The following is a 20,524-nucleotide window of genomic DNA, read 5'->3' on the forward strand; positions in this document are numbered from 1 at the left end:
CAGTGAGACATGACAAAAAGGGAAGAAAGAAGGTAACAACGCAATGAGAAGGAAGAGAAAGTATCAACACTGACAGAGTTGCATGCTACAAAGAGATTGACGAGGGCTAGCAAAGAAGAGAATAGGCAACTTGGTTTTAAATTAGCTAGGATTGGGTTCAAAATGTTGGGTTTTCTTTTTTTTTTTTTTAATTTCAAAAATCTTTTAAATAGAAAATTAAAAATCACAATAGTCCAACTAGATTTTTTTATCGATTTTGTGTGAATGAATTATATGAATCCAACGAAATCAGATTGAGAAGTCGGCTCTCTATTAATTAGATTGAACTGATAGATCCAATCTAATTTTTAGAACATATAGAATTATCCTTGTTTAAAAAATAATATAATTAGCGTAATATAGTTATACTCAAATGATTCTTTTTTTTTTAATACATATAACCGTTTTTTATTTAAGAACTTACTCACATACATATCTATTAAAATACTTACAACTATGTGACATATATTTAATCATAGTCTTGCACTTCCTAAGCTAAGAAAATTAAATAAAAGATACAACAAACTTCAACTAAATTACACTTTTACATATCTTTACAAATCCTTGTTATTTTTTGCAATAAGGTAAAGAGGATTCTTCTTATGTTGTGTTAAACCTGGTAACACTTGAGTATCAATATCTTCTTTTTTCATTCCTTCTGGAAGTCCCCAATCAAAGGAGTAAAGAAGATTAGCAAGAATAAGGTCAAGTGAAGCAAGTCCCATATGCATACCTGGACAAATTCTTCGACCAGCACCAAATGGAATCATCTCAAAATGTTGTCCAAGAAAATCTATATCACTGCCTAAGAATCTCTCAGGATAAAATTCATATGGGTCTTTCCAAGCTTCAGGATCTCTATGAATAGCCCAAGCATTCACATACACTATAGTCTTGCTTGGAATTTTGTAGCCTTGTATAATGCACGTTTTGTTTGTTTCTTTTGGTACTAGTGGTACTGGTACATGCAATCTTAAAGTTTCTTTCATCACAGCTTTAAAATAGATACACTTTTGAATATCTTCTTCTTCTAAGAAATCTTTTTGACCTCCAAAGTTTCTAATTTCATCTTGAACTTTCTTCATTACTCTTGGATTTTTTATTAGTGCGGTCATAGCCCAAACTGTTGTGGCTGCAGTTGTATCCGTTCCTGCTACAAGTATATCCTATAAAAGAAAATTAAATAAAATTAACAAAGAAAATGGCCCTTAAGCTTTTTTATAATTCTAAAGCTAAGAAAAAAGTACAAACCATAAACATCGCTTTGATGTGATTAATAGTGAGGTCAAAGGAGAATGAACGTTGGTTCTTTAATTGAAGCAAGACATCAATGATATCTTCTCCCTTAGAAGAATCTCTATTAGGATCCATGTGTTCATCGATCACTTCTTGATAAAACTTATCCAACTCCTTGAAAATTTTATTAAGACGGGCATGCATTCCATTGAGTCTATCAATCCAACCCAAGAAAGGAATATAATCCGAAACAAAGAAGCCACCCAACATTGCTTGACATTCATTGAACAAATCATGGAACCTACTCCTTTCAACTCCTTCATCTTCATACCTTCTTCCAAAGGCAATCCTACAAATAATAGTGCTTGTTAGAGAAAGTATCATTTCATTCAAATTTGTCACCTTTTTTGATGATGCATGGCTTGATATTTTCTTGATCCATTGCTTGACTTCAAATTTTCTTATTGAAGAAAAGCTTGATACACGGCTAGAGCTAAGAACATGGGCTACACATATTTTTCTAGTTTCTCTCCAAAATTCATTGTATGGAGAAAAAGTTATCCCTAACCCATTGTAGGTTAATTTTTGCTGACCAATTAAGTTTGGTCTTCCGGCAAATTCACGGTCATGGTTTTTCAATGCTTCTTTGGCTAACTCAGGAGATGAAATAACAATTGCTTTCCTTAGACCTAATTGAAGGGAGAATATAGGGCCATATTTCTTTGACAGTTCAAATAGTTGAAGATAAAGAGAAGAATCATCTAATTGGTGAAGATTTCCAATTATTGGTAGCCCTCTAGGACCTGGTGGAAAAGCTTTGTTCTTGAATGTTTTTTGTTTTTGGAAGAAGAAGCACATGAACAAAGGAAGAGTTAGACATAAAATTAAGACAAGTGCTGATACCATGTTGTATGTGGCTGGCCTCAACGAGTGATGAGGAGAAGAGCATTATCATTGGGTTAGAATATTAGAAGATTAGAATATACATAATATAATATAAATTTTTTTAATTATTTAATATTTAAGAATAAGTAATTTGATGACAGATTTTACTATAAACTTTTTATATAGTTAGTCTCAAATCTAAATAAAAGATAGAATTATATTAGATATTTGATAACTAACACAAGACTTTATCAAATCTTAATTAGAGATATATTTAGTATTTGTTATGTATATATTAAAATAAGTTATCAAAATATAAAATAGATGTTAAAATATAAATATATATTGAAAATAAATTAAACTACACATATCTTTATATATAAATACGTTAGTGACTGATTTTAGTAACTAATTTTAATGTACGAATAATATTTTTATTTGCCTATATAATATGTAATAAACAGTATCATAAATATATATAAAACACAAAAAGTGGTAGATTATTTCTAAAGAAGTATTTAAAAAAGAAAACCTTATTATTTGTGCTCTATGATCATATTAGCTTTTACTTTTGATTTTCTTTTTTCCCTTTATAATTTGTATATAATAGAACAAATGAATCACTATCTAAACTTCTGGCTGTGGGACTCTATCGGTTCATACTGTCCCTAGAAATAATTGGATCCACTCGACAGGGATGCAGACATGAAGTGGACGGTGGAAATTAATTAATTAGTATTTTGATAAATTTTGTTTATTAAATACTCTAACTAATACTCTTAAAACACTTATGAGCATAATTCTAATTAAAAATGTTTTCCGAAATTTCATTTATATCTGATAAAATAGATTCTCTGAAAGCACTAGATTGAGACAAAAGGATTATGTCCATGTACATTTTATATTTATAATTGAATGAGACCACCTATAGTTTGATCACGTGCACACAACTTTGGTCCCCAGATGCATGTGATGTTGCACAAATGTTATTTTTATGGTAAAAAATAACTAAATGTTAATGAAAATATTATCAACAAAATATTTTGTTAACAATTATTAGATGGTTGTCAAAAATATTTAAATATAACTATTGACTGTCAAGATTGTTAAAATTTTTTTTTAATAATTAGTAACTATAAAAAAATATTTGAACTTTTTTGATAGTTTAGTGATCACAAAAACTATTTTCTAAAATAATTAATTTTATACAATTAATTATTGATAACAATAATGATGCTAAATTATGTGGTAACGAAAGATGAAAATATGTGTATATGTATCCGTACATATTGAGAATTTGAGATTAGAAATAACAGACAATAAGTATGGTAGAGTGAAATTTAAACTCAACTCTAATTCTATTTACAGATTAAATTTGTTATTAAAATTTAATTCTATTTTATTTGTTAATTGATGAGAACAATACAACTCTAATTCTTTTGCAGTCAATATGTGGATATTCGACTTTACTCATAAAGGCTTTTTACAAATATGTAATATTATTATATAACCTAATGAGTATGCATGTAAATTAAAAATTCAATATAAACAGTATAATCATCCCACAAACAAGATAATTATCAAATATTTAATTTTACATAAATTTTTTTGTTTAAATTAATAACACAAACACAAATATAATATTACATTTATATATCATTAAAATAGAATCTATTTTATATAAACAAAAGTGATAAATTATTAATTGATTATCTTAACTTAATAGTAGAGATTTTTTATAGTTTAGTTGGATAGGATTGAGATTTAATTCGTATCCTATTCTACCAGTGCTCAAATTCATTCTATACTCAATCTTACCTACAGCAAATTAGATTGACAATTCTACTCGACTGAATTGAGTACTTGCGAATAGAATATTTGTTACCACTCCTATTTGAGATCGACTACTATAAAGAGTCAGATAATGTAAATGATATAAGTGAAGTAGAGTAGCAGCAGTTAAAAAATGAAGATAAAAAAATGTTTATTGTGACTGTGAAAATTAGTAAAACTAATTTTAGAAAATAAATAAATAAATAAATAAATAATTAAATAAAATGAAAGGTAATAAACAATCCTAATTTATAATCTTAAAATTTTAATGATTGAAAAAGAGAAAAATTATATATTTCTAATTGACAGATGGTTTATATTGAAGAGACTCACCTATAAATTGAGTTTTTCTTTAATTCATTTCAATCAAGTCATCCAGATAGAATAACATAATATTTCTTTGAGTAGTTTTCTCCTACATATGATAGAGAGAAGTGTGTTCTCCTTTTGTCAAGAGAGAGTGTTATTGTAGTCTCCTTGTAATAGAGAGAAGTTATAATTCTCAAAGAAAGTTATTCAATTGTTTCCATATTTTATACAAATTTCTAATTATTCATATCTATATTTTGTTATGTCGTATATCTGGTACCTAACAGTGGTATCAGAGCCAAAGATTGCTGATTAATATATTTTTTTTTTCGCTGCGAGTTACCGTCTAAAAAAATGACAGCAAAATATAAAATTCCAAAATTCAGTGGGAGTAATTTTTCCATTTGGAAATTGAAGATAAAAGCCATTATGAGAAAAGACAATTGCGTGACAGCAATTGAAGGTAGACCCACTGGAATTACAGATGAAAAATGGAAAGAGGTGGACAACAATGCTGTTGCAAACTTACACTTGGCACTAGCTCACTCAGTTTTATCAAGTGTAGCAGAGAAAAAGACAGCAAAGAAAATTTGGGATGCTCTCACCAAATTATATAAAATCAAGTCACTTCGCAACGAGACATTCTTGAAGAGAAGACTTTATACTCTTCGAATGAGTGAGTCCACGTCGACAAAGGATCACATCAACAATCTAAATACGCTATTTTTCCAACTCTCATCGTTGGAATATACCATAGCAGAAAACAAACGTGCAGAGCTCTTAATTCAAAGTCTACCAGATTCATATGATCAGCTTATCATTAATTTAACTAATAATGTTTTGACCGATTATCTTTCTTTTGATGACATGACTGATGCGGTTCTTGAAGAAGAATCTAGGCACAAGAATAAGGAAGATAGATTAGATAACTCAAAACAAGCAGAGACTTTATTGATGACAAGAGGAAGATCAATGGAGCGTGGTTCCGGTAGGAGTCAAAGTAGACCAAAGTCACAAAGTAAGAAGCAGGTCAAATACTACAATTGTGGTAAGAGAGGGCACTTCATGAAAGATTGTTGGAATAAGAAGAGCATAGAGAAGGTTTCAGAAGGATCAAGTTCTCAAGGATGTGTTGCGAGCACCTCTGATGATGGAAAAATTCTGTATGGCGAAGCAACAATTGGTTCTAAAGGCAGCAAACAGCTCACTAATGTTTGGCTTGTTGATTCAGGAGCAACATGGCACGTGACTCTTCATCGTGATTAATTTTGTACATATGAACCTGTCTTGGAATGATCGGTGTTTATGGGAAACGATCATGCCTTAGAAATTGTTGGAATAGGTACTGTCAAAATAAAAATGTTTGATGGTTCTATTCATTCACTTTAAGGGGTAAGACATGTGAAGGGCTTGAAGAAGAATTTGTTGTCGATTGGGCAATTGGATAAACTTGGTTGTAAGACCCATATTGAAGGTGGGATCTTAAAAGTTGTTAAAGGAGCTCTTGTGGTAATAAAAGCAGAAAAGATTGCAGCAAATATATACATGCTTGTGGGCGATAATTTACAAGAGGTAGAGACATCAGTTGCTTCATCAAGCCAAGAAGAAATGACGATGATATGGCATTACAAACTGTGCCACATGTCAGAACGAGGCTTGAAGATTCTTGTAGAGAGTAATCTCATTCCCAGGCTCAAATCGATAAACTTACCATTTTGTAAGCACTGCTTACAAGAAAACAACAGAAATTGACGTTTGGTAGATCAACTGCTAGGAGCAAGCACATATTGAAGTTGATTCATTATGATGTGTGGGAGTCACCAGAGATGTCCCTAGGAGGAGCAAAATATTTTGTATCGTTTATTGATGATTACTCTAGGAGGCTAGTGGGTGTACCAAATTAAAAATAAGTTAGACGTATTTGCGATGTTCAATAAGTTCAAAGAAAAGTTAGAACTTGAATCTGGAAAGAAGATCAAGTGTTTAAGGAGAGATAATGGAGGAGAATATGTCGATGGTGATTTTCTAACATTTTGCAAGCAAGCAGGTATTCAACAGAAATTCACAGTTGCATATAAATCTCAGCAAAATGGTATAACAGAGTAAATGAATAAGACTCTCCTAGAAAGAGCACGAGCTATGTTGCAAACTGCAGGTTTAGCCAAGTCTTTTTGGGCAGAAGCTGTTAAAACTGCCTGTTATGTGATAAATCGGTCACCATCAACTGCAATTGTGTTGAAGACACCAATGGAGATGTGGTAAGGTAAGCCACCTAATTATTCTTCTTTACATATATTTGGTTGTCCTGTGTACGTGATGTACAATTCCCAGGAAAGAACAAAACTGGACCCAAAGTCTAGAAAATGTATATTCTTGGGTTATACTGCCGGAGTTAAGGGTATCGCATGTGGGATGCCACTGCCCGCAAGGTAGTTGTTAGTAGAGATGTGATATTTGCAGAAGATGAATTGCAAAAAGAACAAGAAAATGATAGCACTGTTAAAGAGATAACCACTGTTCAAATTGATGAAAAATGCAGAGAATGTGATCTTTCTGAAGCAGAACCACAGCACGAAGAATAAGAAGCAGAGGCTAATGATATAGAAGTTTGTCGATCCACTCGACAAAGAAGAATACCATCATGGCACTCAAATTATGTTTTGACAAACTATGATGCATATTGTCTTTTGACAGAAGATGGAGAGCCAACAACTTTTATGGAGGCTATGCGCAATCCAGACGCTTCTATGTGGATGATAGCAATGCAAGAAGAAATTGAGGTATTACATAGGAACTATACCTGGAAACTTGTTGAACTTCCAGCAGGTCGAAAAGCCATTGGTAGCAAATGGGTTTACAAGATCAAACAAGATCAAGTGGAACGATATCGTGCAAGATTGGTTGTCAAGGGATATGCTCAGAAAGAAGGTGTTGACTTCAATGAAATATTTTCTCCAGTAGTGAGACTAACTACTATTAGAGTAGTTTTGGCTATGTGTGTTGTATTTGATTTACATTTAGAGCAATTAGATATAAAGACTGCTTTTTTTCATGGAGAACTTGAAGAAGAGATATATATGCTCCAACCAGAAGGTTTTGAAGAACAAGGAAAAGAAAACTTGGTTTGCAGGTTAACTAAATCTCTGTACGGTCTAAAGCAGGCGCCAAGGTGTTAGTACAAGAGATTTGATTCTTTCATTATTAGCCTTGGATACAACAGACTTAGTTCAGACCATTGTACCTACTACAATAGGTCTGGTGATAATGATTTCATCATTCTGCTGTTGTATGTGGATGACATGTTAGTGGTAGGTCCCAACAAAGATCAAATCCAAGAATTGAAGACACAGTTGGCTAGGGAGTTTGATATAAAAGACTTAGGACCAGCAAACAAGATTTTAGGAATGCAAATTCACCGAGACAAAAAGGATAGGAAGATTTGGCTAAAAGAATTATTTGAAAAAGATCTTGCAACGCTTCAACATGCAAGAATGTAAGCCAATTTCAACCCCACTTCCTATGAGTTTTAAATTATCCTCAAGTATGTGCTCTAGTAGTGAAGCAGAGAGGATGAAAATGTCTCGAGTACTGTATGCATCAGCGGTGGGAAGCCTTATGTATGCCATGATCTGTACAAGGCCAGATATTGCTCAAGCAGTTGCGGTGGTAAGTCAATTTATGGCAGATCCGGGTAAAGAGCATTGGAATGTTGTTAAGAGGATCTTGAGATACATCAAAGGGACCTCGAATGTTGCATTATGTTTTGGAGGATCGAAATTCAATGTCAATGGATATGTCAACTCAGACTTTGTAGGTGATCTTGATAAACGAAAATCTACTACAGGCTATGTGTTTACACTTGCAGGAGGAGCTGTGAGCTGGCTATCTAAATTACAGACAGTTGTAGCTTTATCTACTACAGAAGATGAATATATGGCAGCTACATAAGCATGCAAGGAAGCTATTTGGATCCAAAGGTTGATAGAAGAACTCGAGCACAAATAACAACAGATTTCTATGTATTGTGACAGTCAAAGTGTCTTGCACATTGTAAGGAATCCTACCTTTCATTCAAGAACAAAACACATTGGAGTACAATATCACTTTGTTCGGGAAGTACTAGAAGAAGGAAGTGTTGATATGCAGAAGATTCACACTAAAGACAACCTAACAGATGCCATGACAAAACTAATCAACACAGAAAGATTTGAATGGTGTAGATCCTCATACGGCCTATGGAATACATGAGCAACATGAATTTTGAAAATTTATCAAAATTAGCTTTAAGTGGGAGATTGTGAAAATTAGTAAAGCTAATTTTAGAAAATAAATAAATAAATAATAACTAAATAAAATGAAAGGTAATAAACAATCTAGTTTATAACCTTAGAATTTTAATGGTTGAAAAAAGAAGAATTATATACCTCTAATTGATGGATGTAGGGGTAGCAACGGAGCGGGTAGGGGCGGATTTTTGCTCTACCCGACCCCGCCCCGCTCAACAAAAATCCGCATCGAACCCGCCCCGCTTCTACCCGCAGGTAGTAAAATGTTAAACCCTAACCCGCCCCTGCGGGTACCCACCCCGCTCCTACCCGCCCCAATAATTATTAAATCTAAAAAATAAAATAAAATTTTAAAAATTATATAACCATTATTTACATTCATAACATAAATTGAAGTAAAAATTTAAATATGATACAATATTATTAATCATTTTACTAATTATTTTATATATATTTATATATCTATTATATATACAGGGGCGGGTTTAACCTAAATCCGACCCGCCCCGTCCAAGAACCCGCCCCGCTAAAACCCGCCCCGGTGCGGGTGCGGGTAATTACCCGCCCCGAACGGGTAGGGGCGGGTGGGTACCCGCATGTTCGGGTAGTGTTGCCACCCCTAGATGGATGGTTTATATTGAAGAGACTCACCTATAAATTAAGTTTTTCTATAATTCATTTCAATCAAGTCATTCAGATAGAATAACATAATATTTCTTTGAGTAGTTTTCTCCTATATACGATAGAGAGAAATGTGTTCTCCTTTTGTCAAGAGAGAGTATTATTGTAGTCTCCTTGTAATAGAGAGAAGTTGTAATTCTCAAAAAAAGTTATTCAATTGTTTCCATATTTTATACAAATTTCTAATTATTTATCTCTATATTTTGCTGTGTCATTTATCTGATAACTAACAGTTATTTCAATTCCACACTAGATTAAAAAAATAAATAATGCATAACATGTTACTTTTTTTTATTAATCAAATTATTATAATTTAAATTAATTTTAAAAAAATTAAAATTATAATTTCAATCTTATCAGATATATGACATAGATAATTATACTTATTAATAATATACATGACTCTGCATCTATATAATGCAGAGCTTCATATAGTGCAATTGATATTCACTTTTAATTCTGTATTTTTTTTTCTAAGTTTTACTCAAAACTTTATAGATAAGATGTCTAAAAATTAACCGGACTAATCAAAATTATCCGTGTCTTTTATAATTGTATCGTTAAAAAACTATCACAATTCTATAATGAAAAAGTCTTTTTTACAGTGAAAATTGATTAGATGAGTGTATAATTTTTTTTAAAAATTAATAAATATATTTCCTTAAATAAGTATCTAATTATTTATAAAAAAAAACCTCTTGATTTTTTCATCATTTTCTCCCTTCATCATAGCATGCACCAAAAAAAAATATGAAATTATCAAAAATTCTATAAATTAAATTAGTCAATAAATCAGTTAAAAAATTGATTTGATAATTTATATACAGTTGTTTTTATTTAAAATTGATAATTAAAATTTTTTAAATAATTATTTAATATTTTTAATTATCAATTAAACATGAAAATAATTGCATATGACTCTTCATTTTAAATTAAAATTTTATTTAATTTTTTTTTTAATCCAAATTAAAAAAGTCGTCGCACTGGTTCAATTGGTTTATGACCAATTTTCTGTTAACAGATTTCGTATAAATTGAATCGGATCAAATAGAAGGCCCGGCTAATAGTGTGACTCGAATTGTTAGTTCTCAGAACATTGAGCATTATCTGTGTTTTTAAAAAAATTCTTCCATTTATTATCTTTATTTTAAACTTTTATAAGAAAAGTATATGTATAATAGTTTAAAATAATGATACTATCAAAAAAAAATTTTATCTCTTAGGAGAACGATAATTTTTTTCCCTCCAAATATATATTTTACACCAACTCAACTATTACAAAAATAACTAAAATAATACAAACGATAGGATCAAATTTCTATATATACTATCATTTCCTTAAAGCGGATTCTAATATGATTATCTTTCAATAGTTATAATAATTAATGATATTATACCAGTGTTATTAAAATTAAAATGATATTTTTTATATCTTAATAATATTTTTTTAAGTAACACTTTTTAAAAAAATATTATTTAATAATAAAAAAATTACTTTAATTTGAACAATATTTTTTAAAATAATATAATTAGCATAATATAGTTATACTAAAATGACTTTTTTTTAATACATGATTCGTTACTCTATAGCTCAGTTTTTATTGTGCATTATGAATCATAATTTGACTTTATTTTTTTTCATTCTAAGTTTGTAACGGACGATCTTAATAACCATTATTTTGACTTAATGATTAACTGTCATAATATCAACTCTATTCATCAACTCCACGTCTATAAAAAGCATTAATTTCTATATCTCCACACAACACATACACATGATAAGTTCTATTTCATATTTAACATTCTATAATCATAAAATTCTTATACCTCTTAAATACTTACTGACTTGAGCGTCGGAGTGTCTTTTGCAGAGACCCACCCTCCGTGTTCTTTTTGCTGAAGTATACCTCCTTAAGACGAGATATACCTCGAAGTTCACCCACACAAGAACAATTGGCGCCATTGTGGGAACGAATAAAATAATCCCTACTCCCCTCAGGTTCATAAATCTTTATTTACATTCAAATTTTTGAACCAAGTTCAACAATCTTGTTTAAAATTATTTTATTTAATACCTTTTATTAAATTTTAATCTACCGTAACTTTTTATAAAGTATGTACTTTATACATTCGAATTACTTCACTTTTACATATCATAATATTTCATGTCATAATCAATCAATAAACCAATCCGAGATCAAACTCGACTTTCAACAAATTCGAGAACAAACTCGGCTTTTTACCAATTCGAAAACAGATTTGACTAAAAAAAAACTCGATTTTCAATCAATCCAAGTACAAACTTGCATATCAATTTTGCTAACTTTTTTAAAATTCTCTACTTACGCAACTAAAATCATATATTTTATTCACACACATTTTTGCATTTATATTTTGTATAACTAATATTTACTAATTTATTAGTTATATTCAAACCTCAATATATGTTCTATACAATAATAACCACAATTAGAAAATGGATTAATACAGACAGATTTACAGACGGATTTAGTCTTTATTACAGGCGGATTTTTGGTTACCGACGGATTTTGTCCCTCTGTAAAAGCCTCGTAGAAAATTATTTACCGACGGATTTTTTTCCGTCATAAAATTACAGACAGATTTTTAACAGTTACCGACGGATTTTTCTTTTGTAAATTTTCTATCCATTTCACAAAGGCGACGAACTTTTCGACGAATTTTTCGTCTGTAATTACCAAGGTTGCGAGAACCGGACCGGTCAATGAACCGGTAAAGTAACTGGTTCACTGGTTCAAAAGTTTGACTGGGGTTCAACCGGGATTCAACCGGTTTAATTAAATATTAAATAAAATTATTAAAAATTAAACATACAATGAAACATGTAGCATGACCTTTTTTTGTTACCATAACAATATCTGGTAAGTAAACTAAAATCTGATCTCTTCTTATTCTTTTCAAAATTAAAATAAGAAAAATCTAAACCAACATTTAATTTCCTAAATTTAGGATAAAAAGAGAAATTAAAGAAAGAAATTATTGTAGAATTAACAATGCTGAAATGGAAGGGAATAAAGATGAGGGCATGAGGGTGAAGATTTTATTCTGTTTTTAGGCATGTCTTCTGCAACCTTTCTGCTGGGTCTAACAAATTTGTATAAAGAAGCTGTAAGTCTGTAACACATGTATGTCCTCATATGCAGATCAATGTAAAACACCATGACAAAATTAATTATACCACCACCAACTCTAATTTAGAAGTCAGAACTCAGAACACAACAAACAGAACAAAATATCAACTCACCCCAATTCAGATTCAGAACACAACAAACAGAAAAAGAAACAGCAACTCAAGAATCAGATCTTAGATTTCAGTAACTCCGTAAAATTAACAAAATACACGACCATAAATTGAAGCAAATAGAGTTGAATCTTTAAAAAATAGAACCTCAAAATCATAAAAATTAACAAAAAGGAAAAACTAAAGCAGAGCAAAGGCAACCAAACTGACAGACGGAGGAACGAAACAGGCGGCAAGACTACCGGCAAGGGAGGAACGGCGAGACAGACAGAATCGAGCAAACTCACCAACAATGGAGGAATCCAGCCGACCGCACTTCGATTTGCAAGACCACACGACGAAGATGAAAACGATGTAGAGAAGACGACGATGGACGGCCAAAGGCGACGACTTGGAGGAGACGAGGATGGACGACCAAGAGCTCGAAGCACCCTCTATCTGTCACTGCCGGCGGCGAGGCACCCTCTGGCTGACGAGAATATTTCGGCAACGGCGAAGGCAGTGACTGCTGTTGGTTGAGAGAGACAGGGGCTGCTGGCTGAGAGAAAAAAGGGAAGTAGCGCCGTAGTGGGTTAGGAATTTTGTGCCATTTTGGTGAGTGAGTCTGATGAGAGTGAGGGAGAAGGGAGAAGGGATTTGGGCAGAGAAGAGAGCAAAGATAAGTTGTTGTTGCTGCTGAGTACGATGGGTGATTTAGGGATTAGGGTTAGCTACTTAGCTTAGTTCGTTTCGTCTTTTTCTTTTTTTTTTTCTGGATAAAAGTGTAAAACGACGCCGTTCAGAGTTTCTTTCCAAACCAAAAACCCGCTAAAAAATCGGACGATTCTACCGGTTCATCGGTTAACCGCCGGTTTGACCGGTTTTTCCACCAATTTTTTGTCAGGCGATTTTTCACGTTATTCGGACTGGCTAGGTAACCGGTTCCCGGTTTTTTCGGTTGAACCGACCGGTCCGGTCTGATTTTCAGAACCATGGTAATTACAGATAAATTTTCAGACGAATTTTCTGTCTGTAATTACAGACGGATTTTCTGACAGATTTTCTGTACAGACGGATTTTTCGACAAATTTTTTGTCTGTAATTTGAACTTTGGAAAATCATCCCATGTTCTGAATTGTAAAATAAATCCGTCACTAAGGTAAAATAGAATTTTTTTATTTTTCTAATTGTAAAATAAACTTGTTTTCATACAAAATAAATATAAATTTAATACAAATTTTCATCTAATTTGTATTCGAATATTTATAATATTTCAAAAAATAAACAAATTCATCGTATTATGAAGTATTATAAACAAACAAGTCAATATAATTCAAAACATAAACAAAATGTATTGATCATTGATGATTGGATTTTTGATGGTTTAGAATTTCACAAATGAATTCTCGTTGCAAGTATAGTTCCTAAACCAAACAATAATCTTTTCATACAAAAAGTGTTTGTCACTAAAACAAACCCCTAAATTTATAAACCGAAGTATTGAAACCTCGGGTCGTTCTCCCTAGGAATTACAATAGAGTGTCTTGTTATTGGTTGTGAGTTATTTTGGGGTTTTGATATGAAGCATGGAAGATAAATGGCAAGAAAGTAAACTAAGGCCTAAAAAGGTCTTGGCAAGGGTTGGTGGTCAAGGATCTCTATCCTAATCACTAACCACAATATGAGAATTGGCAAGGATTAATCTCATTAAATCATCCTCTAACTAGTAGTAAAGGAAAGTCAAATGAGCTATATCAATCCTAGTCCATAAGTCTTAACTCTCTACTAATTCAATTAGTGAGAACTAGAGTCAATGGATCCCAATCATCAATTATTTGGACATTAGTAACTCAAGAGGTCCTAAGTTACCTTTCCAAGCCAAGAGTATAAAATTCTACTCTAAAATCCAACCAAGCATTTCATCAAACACTTGGAAGGCATAAAAGGAAAACATAATAAATCAACAACAAGAACAAAACCTAACAACAATTATTGCAAGGAATTAATAACAACAAATCAAAAGGAACACAATTATTATGATTTACCTTGAATTGAATTGAAAGAGAAAGGAAGGAACAAAAGTAGATCTACACCAAAACACAAGAACAACATAAAGGAAATTACAACAAAAGAATAGAGGAAGATGAATGTAACAACAAGGAATTGAAAGGTAGAAGTAGAAGAAGATGAATAAAATCTAGATCTAAGAACTAAACCTAATCCTAATCCTAATTCTAGAGAGAAGTGAGAGATTCTCTCTCTAGAAACTAACTCTAACTACTAAACTAAACTAATGGTTAAAAATTCAGTTGATTCCTCTTCAATCCTTGGCTTAAATAGCATCAGAAATGAGTTGGATTGGACCCACAAGGCTTCTAAAATCGCCGGCCACGTTTTGCTTCAAGTGGACTAGGTGGCAGCAACGGCGCGTACGCGTACTATACGCGTGCGCGCCACCATACGTGTAGCAACTATGGCAAATCTTATATCGTTTCGAAGCCCCGGATGTTAGCTTTCTAACCCAACTGAAACCGCATCATTTGGACCTCTGTAGCTCAAGTTATAGTCGTTTAAGTGCGAAGAGGTCGGCTTGACAGCTTCCCGGTTCTTTCATTTCTTCATGAGTTCTCCAACTTTTCATGCTTCTTTCTTCATTCCCTTGATCCAATCTTTGCCTCCTAAACCTTAAATCACTTAACAAACATATCAAGGCATCTAATGGAATCAAGGAGAATTAGATTTAGCTATTTTAAGACCTAAAAAGCATGTTTTCACTCTTAAGCACAATTAAAGGAGAATATACAAAACCATGCTATTTCAATGGATAAATGTGGGTAAAAGGTCATAAAATCTCTTAAAATCAATACAAGATAAACCGTCAAAACGGGGTTTATCAACCATCAACTATAATTTCTAGTATATTGTTCAACTATACTAAAACTATCAACTATAATCTTCAGTGTCATCTTCATCCTCATCATCATCATAGTCCTCATCTGAAGACATTGAGGGTGGCGGCGGTGGTAGTAGAACTGCACTAGAACTACTTGACGCTCTAACCTTCTCATAGTAGCTAATCTTTCTTTTGTGACACATTTAACTTAGACAATAAGAGCTATATTTCTCACCGGAAGTGCTAGTTTCCACAACAGGACTTCTGGTTACCACAGGAGAAGAATCAGGTAATTGTTTCTTCTTCTCAGCAGTAAGAACTTGAGAGAGACCAGCTACTGCTGCTGCTTTGTGATCCTTGACTTCTTCCAGTTGTCTTAGGGCTAGAACTTTTGGTTCCGGATGATGATTTAAATGTAGAGTTTAAAGCAGCCAAAGCTTCTGCTCTTTATCTTGGTCCTCCTTGATTCAGTCCATTCAATCTATCCTGTGACTGTGAGAGTAGAAAGTATTAGAAAGAAAGGCAAGTTCCAACGGAGTATGAAATCATCATGATCTGTGACTTGATTTGGAGATGTTCAATTTAATTTAAAAACTATGATATCTTTCCTTTATTTTTCTTTTTGGCAAATTTAATTTAAATACTATGATATTCTTTCCTTCAATTTTCTTTTCGGCAAAGATGGAAAAACCTGAACCTGTACCTACCTAAATATAATTATTAAATTTACCACTAATAACAAAAGAAAAGATACCATATACAATATGCTTAAATGCTTCATCATTATCCTACACCCTCTTGTTAGGAGAATCTACTTTTGGTTGAATTTCATTGACTATAAAACAACAAAGAAAAACATAGTTTATACAATCTTAAACATGTTGCCATACCATACTGGATGTCATATCAGAAGATGAATTAAAGGCATTAGATAAGGCAGCCAAAGCTTCAGCTTTGTCTTGGTCCCCCTTGACTTGGCCCATTAGACTTTTCCTGTCAACATATTCAGCAAGCATAGTTAAACAGATATTCATTGCACAACATATTTACTGTACAACATTAGAGTAAGAAAAACAGCAAAACTTTTGTCATCAGAATTAATAACTCAGGTCTATACCTCTACAGCATGGCGAATCCCGAAGAGTAATGTCACCTTTTTCTGGAAAGAGTTCTTCTGAACCTACATTGCATCAGGAAATAATCCATAAGGTGGCTCATTTTGAAACATGGACATGCACATGGATTACCTAATCAATTTTAGAAATCACACATATATCTGATATACTTCGGCTAAGTATATGTATTGATAGCATTATGTAGCACTATGCCAGCAAAAAAGTAATTGTCGGAGTCAAGTTGCTCATAGCTGATCCAAGAGTGTGAGAGTTGTAGCTTATGCCAGTGAAAACACAATTCTGCATCATAGTTATGCTGCAATGTATATCTCAGCAACAAAAGGTATCATCACTGAATGAGAAATCAAAGATATAAGAACAATTTCCGAAAATATTATATTTTAGCTACTTTTGGGGCATACATAACAACGGTAAGGAGGAAGAATTTGCAAAGAAGCGAGAAAGGAAAAGGTGGTGTTGTAGTTCTGCAAAACAAAGGAAAGGAAGAGAATTAGGTAGAGATGGAATACAGTCCAATCACAAAGTTGGAGATCTGACAAGGGAAGAAGACAAAAAATCCTGGAACAAAGTTGGAGAAGGAGGACTCACCGGAACAGAACCGGCCAAATGGCTGGTGGGGAGGCCGGTGGTGTGTGACTCTTCCATGGAACGCAATATATCACAGCCATCAATAAGTGGTAAATGAACTTAGATTCCAAAACCCTGGAAATAGAATTCTATAGCCATTACATAAAAGAAAACAGTTTATGCACTTTCACTTTCATGTTAGAGAGAGTGTACTAAATAAAAGATTTATACCGTTTCAGAATTTTGGATCATTAAGTTATGAAAAAATTTATACCGTTTCAGAAAGCATTGCTACTTCAGCTTGAACTTGTTGGTTCATCTCAGATGAGTTATACGAGTTTACAAGAATCTGGATTACTGCACTTGACCACCTTCATTTCCCCACACACCAGGCCTAAAAATATTTTAATTTGAGAGGGAGAAACAAGTAAGCAGCTAATTTGAGAAAATGTCCAAAATAGTGCAATCACAGATGGAAATTGGCATTGATTGTATGAAATACCACAGTTAGCAACTTACGCATCAAGAAATAGCCCATCATCACTGAGACACTTCACTTTTGTACTCCTTGAAAACAGACCTCGAAATTCCTTGCAGTGTATGATGGTAGCCAGACCACCAGCTGAGCATCCGAAAAGTAGAGCCTGGAGTACAAAAGTTGCATTTAACTGGGAGTAGAAAGAAAGTATAATTTCAGTATCAGCATATCTGCAGATATGAATACAACCCTTATATAACTGGAATTGTAGACGTGCAACATATCTCAGTAGACAACATTCACTTAGTTTTGTGTGGTAACCCTTATTCTATGAATGTCGTTACCAATGTGTTATTTCTGAGATTCAAACTCTACCTTATGTTCACTGTCCCCAGCAAATGAGGCACCATCACAATAATGAATTTTCACTCTGTCCCAGTTGAAAAAATCTACAATCACAAACGAACAAGAAGTCGAACGAGATGGTTAACTCTATAGGTAGAAGAACAAAAAAATACAAAGGGAGCAGCAATCAAAGTAGTTCAATTGAATGGAAACCTGGATTTTGTTCAGCCTTATTGCTTAATATTCCTGTAAAAGGTATCTCCTTTTCCATGAATGCTGAAGATCCGCGCCGAGTTTTTTTGTGATAAATGCATGTCCTGACATCATTACACCATCTTCCTCCGTATCAAAGAATTTACACTCTAATATCAATAGAAACTTTTGATATTAATGACTGAACTGCCTATTCAAAATAGACATCAATGTAATATGCTTCTCATCATGACAAAAACTTCAACAATGGTGGAAGGAAAAAAAAAAGTGATGGAATTTTGTACCTCAATAATGGTGGAAGCATGGCAGATGTTGAAGGGAGCTGATTTTTCAGGAAAAGTAAACTCCTCCAAAAGATGCCCTTTTATGTAGCTGTTGCCTAAACCATCTGCTCCGAAAATTGTGGAGTTTTCCCCTGCAAAATTTTGCTACTTGCTTTTAGTTCATTGCTTCTGAGTTGTCACTTGCAGTGTCAAGAACTCATATTTCTATAGACACAAGGACAAAACATCAATAATATAAAAGAAATGTAATCATATACTGAACCATTCTAAAGAAGATAACAATATAGGTCATAAGTGTAGCAAAAAAGTAAATAGTGGAATGGTAATGGGAATGTGAAAGTAGTAATCTTCAGAACAAGATCCCTCAGGTCTCTTTGCACTCAAACAAGATCTAAGAACAACCCTATTTTTTTTTAAAAAATATCCAAACTCTATAACACTAAGCAAATATTAAAAAACTAAAAATTGACTTAAACTCTTCCTAAAATCATAAAATAAAACAAAAGAAAAGATAGTCAGCTGTACCTTTGTTCGAAGGCAGATTGACTTAAACTCTTCCTGTAAAAATTGAATGACAGCATTTAAAATTGGAACTTTCATCATGATAATAGGAACTTGTTATATGCTTAAATTAACTGCCTAGTCTATAATGGCATAGCTGGCATAATAACTAGAGTAGGAAATTATAAGCATACCTCTATGTTTTAATGCAACAAAGTGATGAGCTAAAAGGTTCAGAATTGCGAAAGAGTGAGAGTGAGAGGCATAATTGTAAGTTGTAACAGCAAAGAAAGAATTAATATGACGATGTGATACCTGAAGAAATAGACAATGAGAAAATTGTGTTTCAGTGTCAGTAAAAGTTGAGAAAGCTTGATTGAACTCCTACAAATGGAAAGAAAGAATAAGAGATTGTGATTAGGGATGGAAAAGAAGAAAGTAAGAGAGACAGAGAGAAAGTTAGAGCATTATTTTTATAAAAAAATTCTAGCAGTGAAAAGATAATAAACATTGCATTGGTGTATTAACAAGGGAATGAAAATGGTGATGCAAAGAATTAGCATGAGTTTTGAAAAAATGAGAGCAAAAACACATACTTAAGTACTAACATTCAGTTTTTGCATAACCGCACGCCCCACCCAATTGATAATAGAATTCCATGAGCGCAACCAATGCAAATACTGTAAGCAAGAAAGGAGCTATCATGAAAAAGTTTAGTTTTTTGTTCTCTTTTCTAAGCATCTAGTTTATTATCCTTAAAAAAGTAAAAAAAATTGGCACCAATAAGAACTTTTCATTTTAAAAGTAAAACTTGTGTGTGAAAAGGGTAGCCATAGTACAGAGAAATGGCTAAGAATAGAAAGATAAATATTGTCTCAGTCTATTAACACAAGAGAGTTAATCTTTATAATTTTTCAATAGAGCTGCCTCAAGAAGATAAAAAAAATATGATCTTAATTTAAACTATAATTTAAAAGATTGTAAATGGCATAAATAATAAAAATATAAAGTTCATAAGAAAAAAAAAGTTATTAATTAAGCTCTTGCTCTAATTTGTTAATCTTTTGTTAAATGAATAAAAATATAAATAGATGAACAACTTGCTTAGTGTTTGCTCTAAAAAATCTGTTCTTTTCCCCTAATCTTCAGAACATTTCTTAGGAGTTTAAAAAAATGGCTTTATATTATAATATTAACTATTAACGAAAGATCTAACTAATCAAATTCACTCTTCACATTCATACATACAGAATCAGTGCCTCAATTAAGAAAAAGGCTACATAATCAATTAAGAAAAAGTCACATGACCTTTTTATTTTGGTCATTCATGTATAAATTGGATAATACATTAGGAATATAAGGTTACATAATAACATGTATTGATAAAACTTGTTACTTGTCCTACTTTCATCAATTAAGAAATAGAAATAACTAAAAATGGATATAAAAGGGATCATATGGAATCATTTACCTGGTCTCTCATTAAGTTGTCTTGCATCTGATATCACCTAAAAAAAAGGTAAATTGGTAAGCTTTTAATCCACACGCATCAAAACCTATAATAAATTCATAAACAGTA

At 32.4% G+C, this 20,524-nt stretch overlaps 1 protein-coding gene across 1 annotated transcript; it reads right to left on the bottom strand.

Moving 5' to 3' along the window:
- Positions 1-507: 507 nt before the first annotated feature.
- On the bottom strand, positions 508-2,217 carry LOC130961933 (cytochrome P450 83B1-like). The gene is made up of 2 exons (XM_057887978.1): positions 1,291-2,217; positions 508-1,205 (listed from the first exon to the last, which is right to left on the bottom strand). The coding sequence occupies exons 1-2, from the start codon at positions 2,179-2,181 to the stop codon at positions 594-596; spliced, it is 1,503 nt and encodes a 500-aa protein (XP_057743961.1). The 5' UTR covers positions 2,182-2,217; the 3' UTR covers positions 508-593.
- Positions 2,218-20,524: the final 18,307 nt, after the last annotated feature.

This window comes from Arachis stenosperma, chromosome 2, assembly GCF_014773155.1.
Source record: "Arachis stenosperma cultivar V10309 chromosome 2, arast.V10309.gnm1.PFL2, whole genome shotgun sequence".
Lineage (NCBI taxonomy): Eukaryota > Viridiplantae > Streptophyta > Magnoliopsida > Fabales > Fabaceae > Arachis > Arachis stenosperma.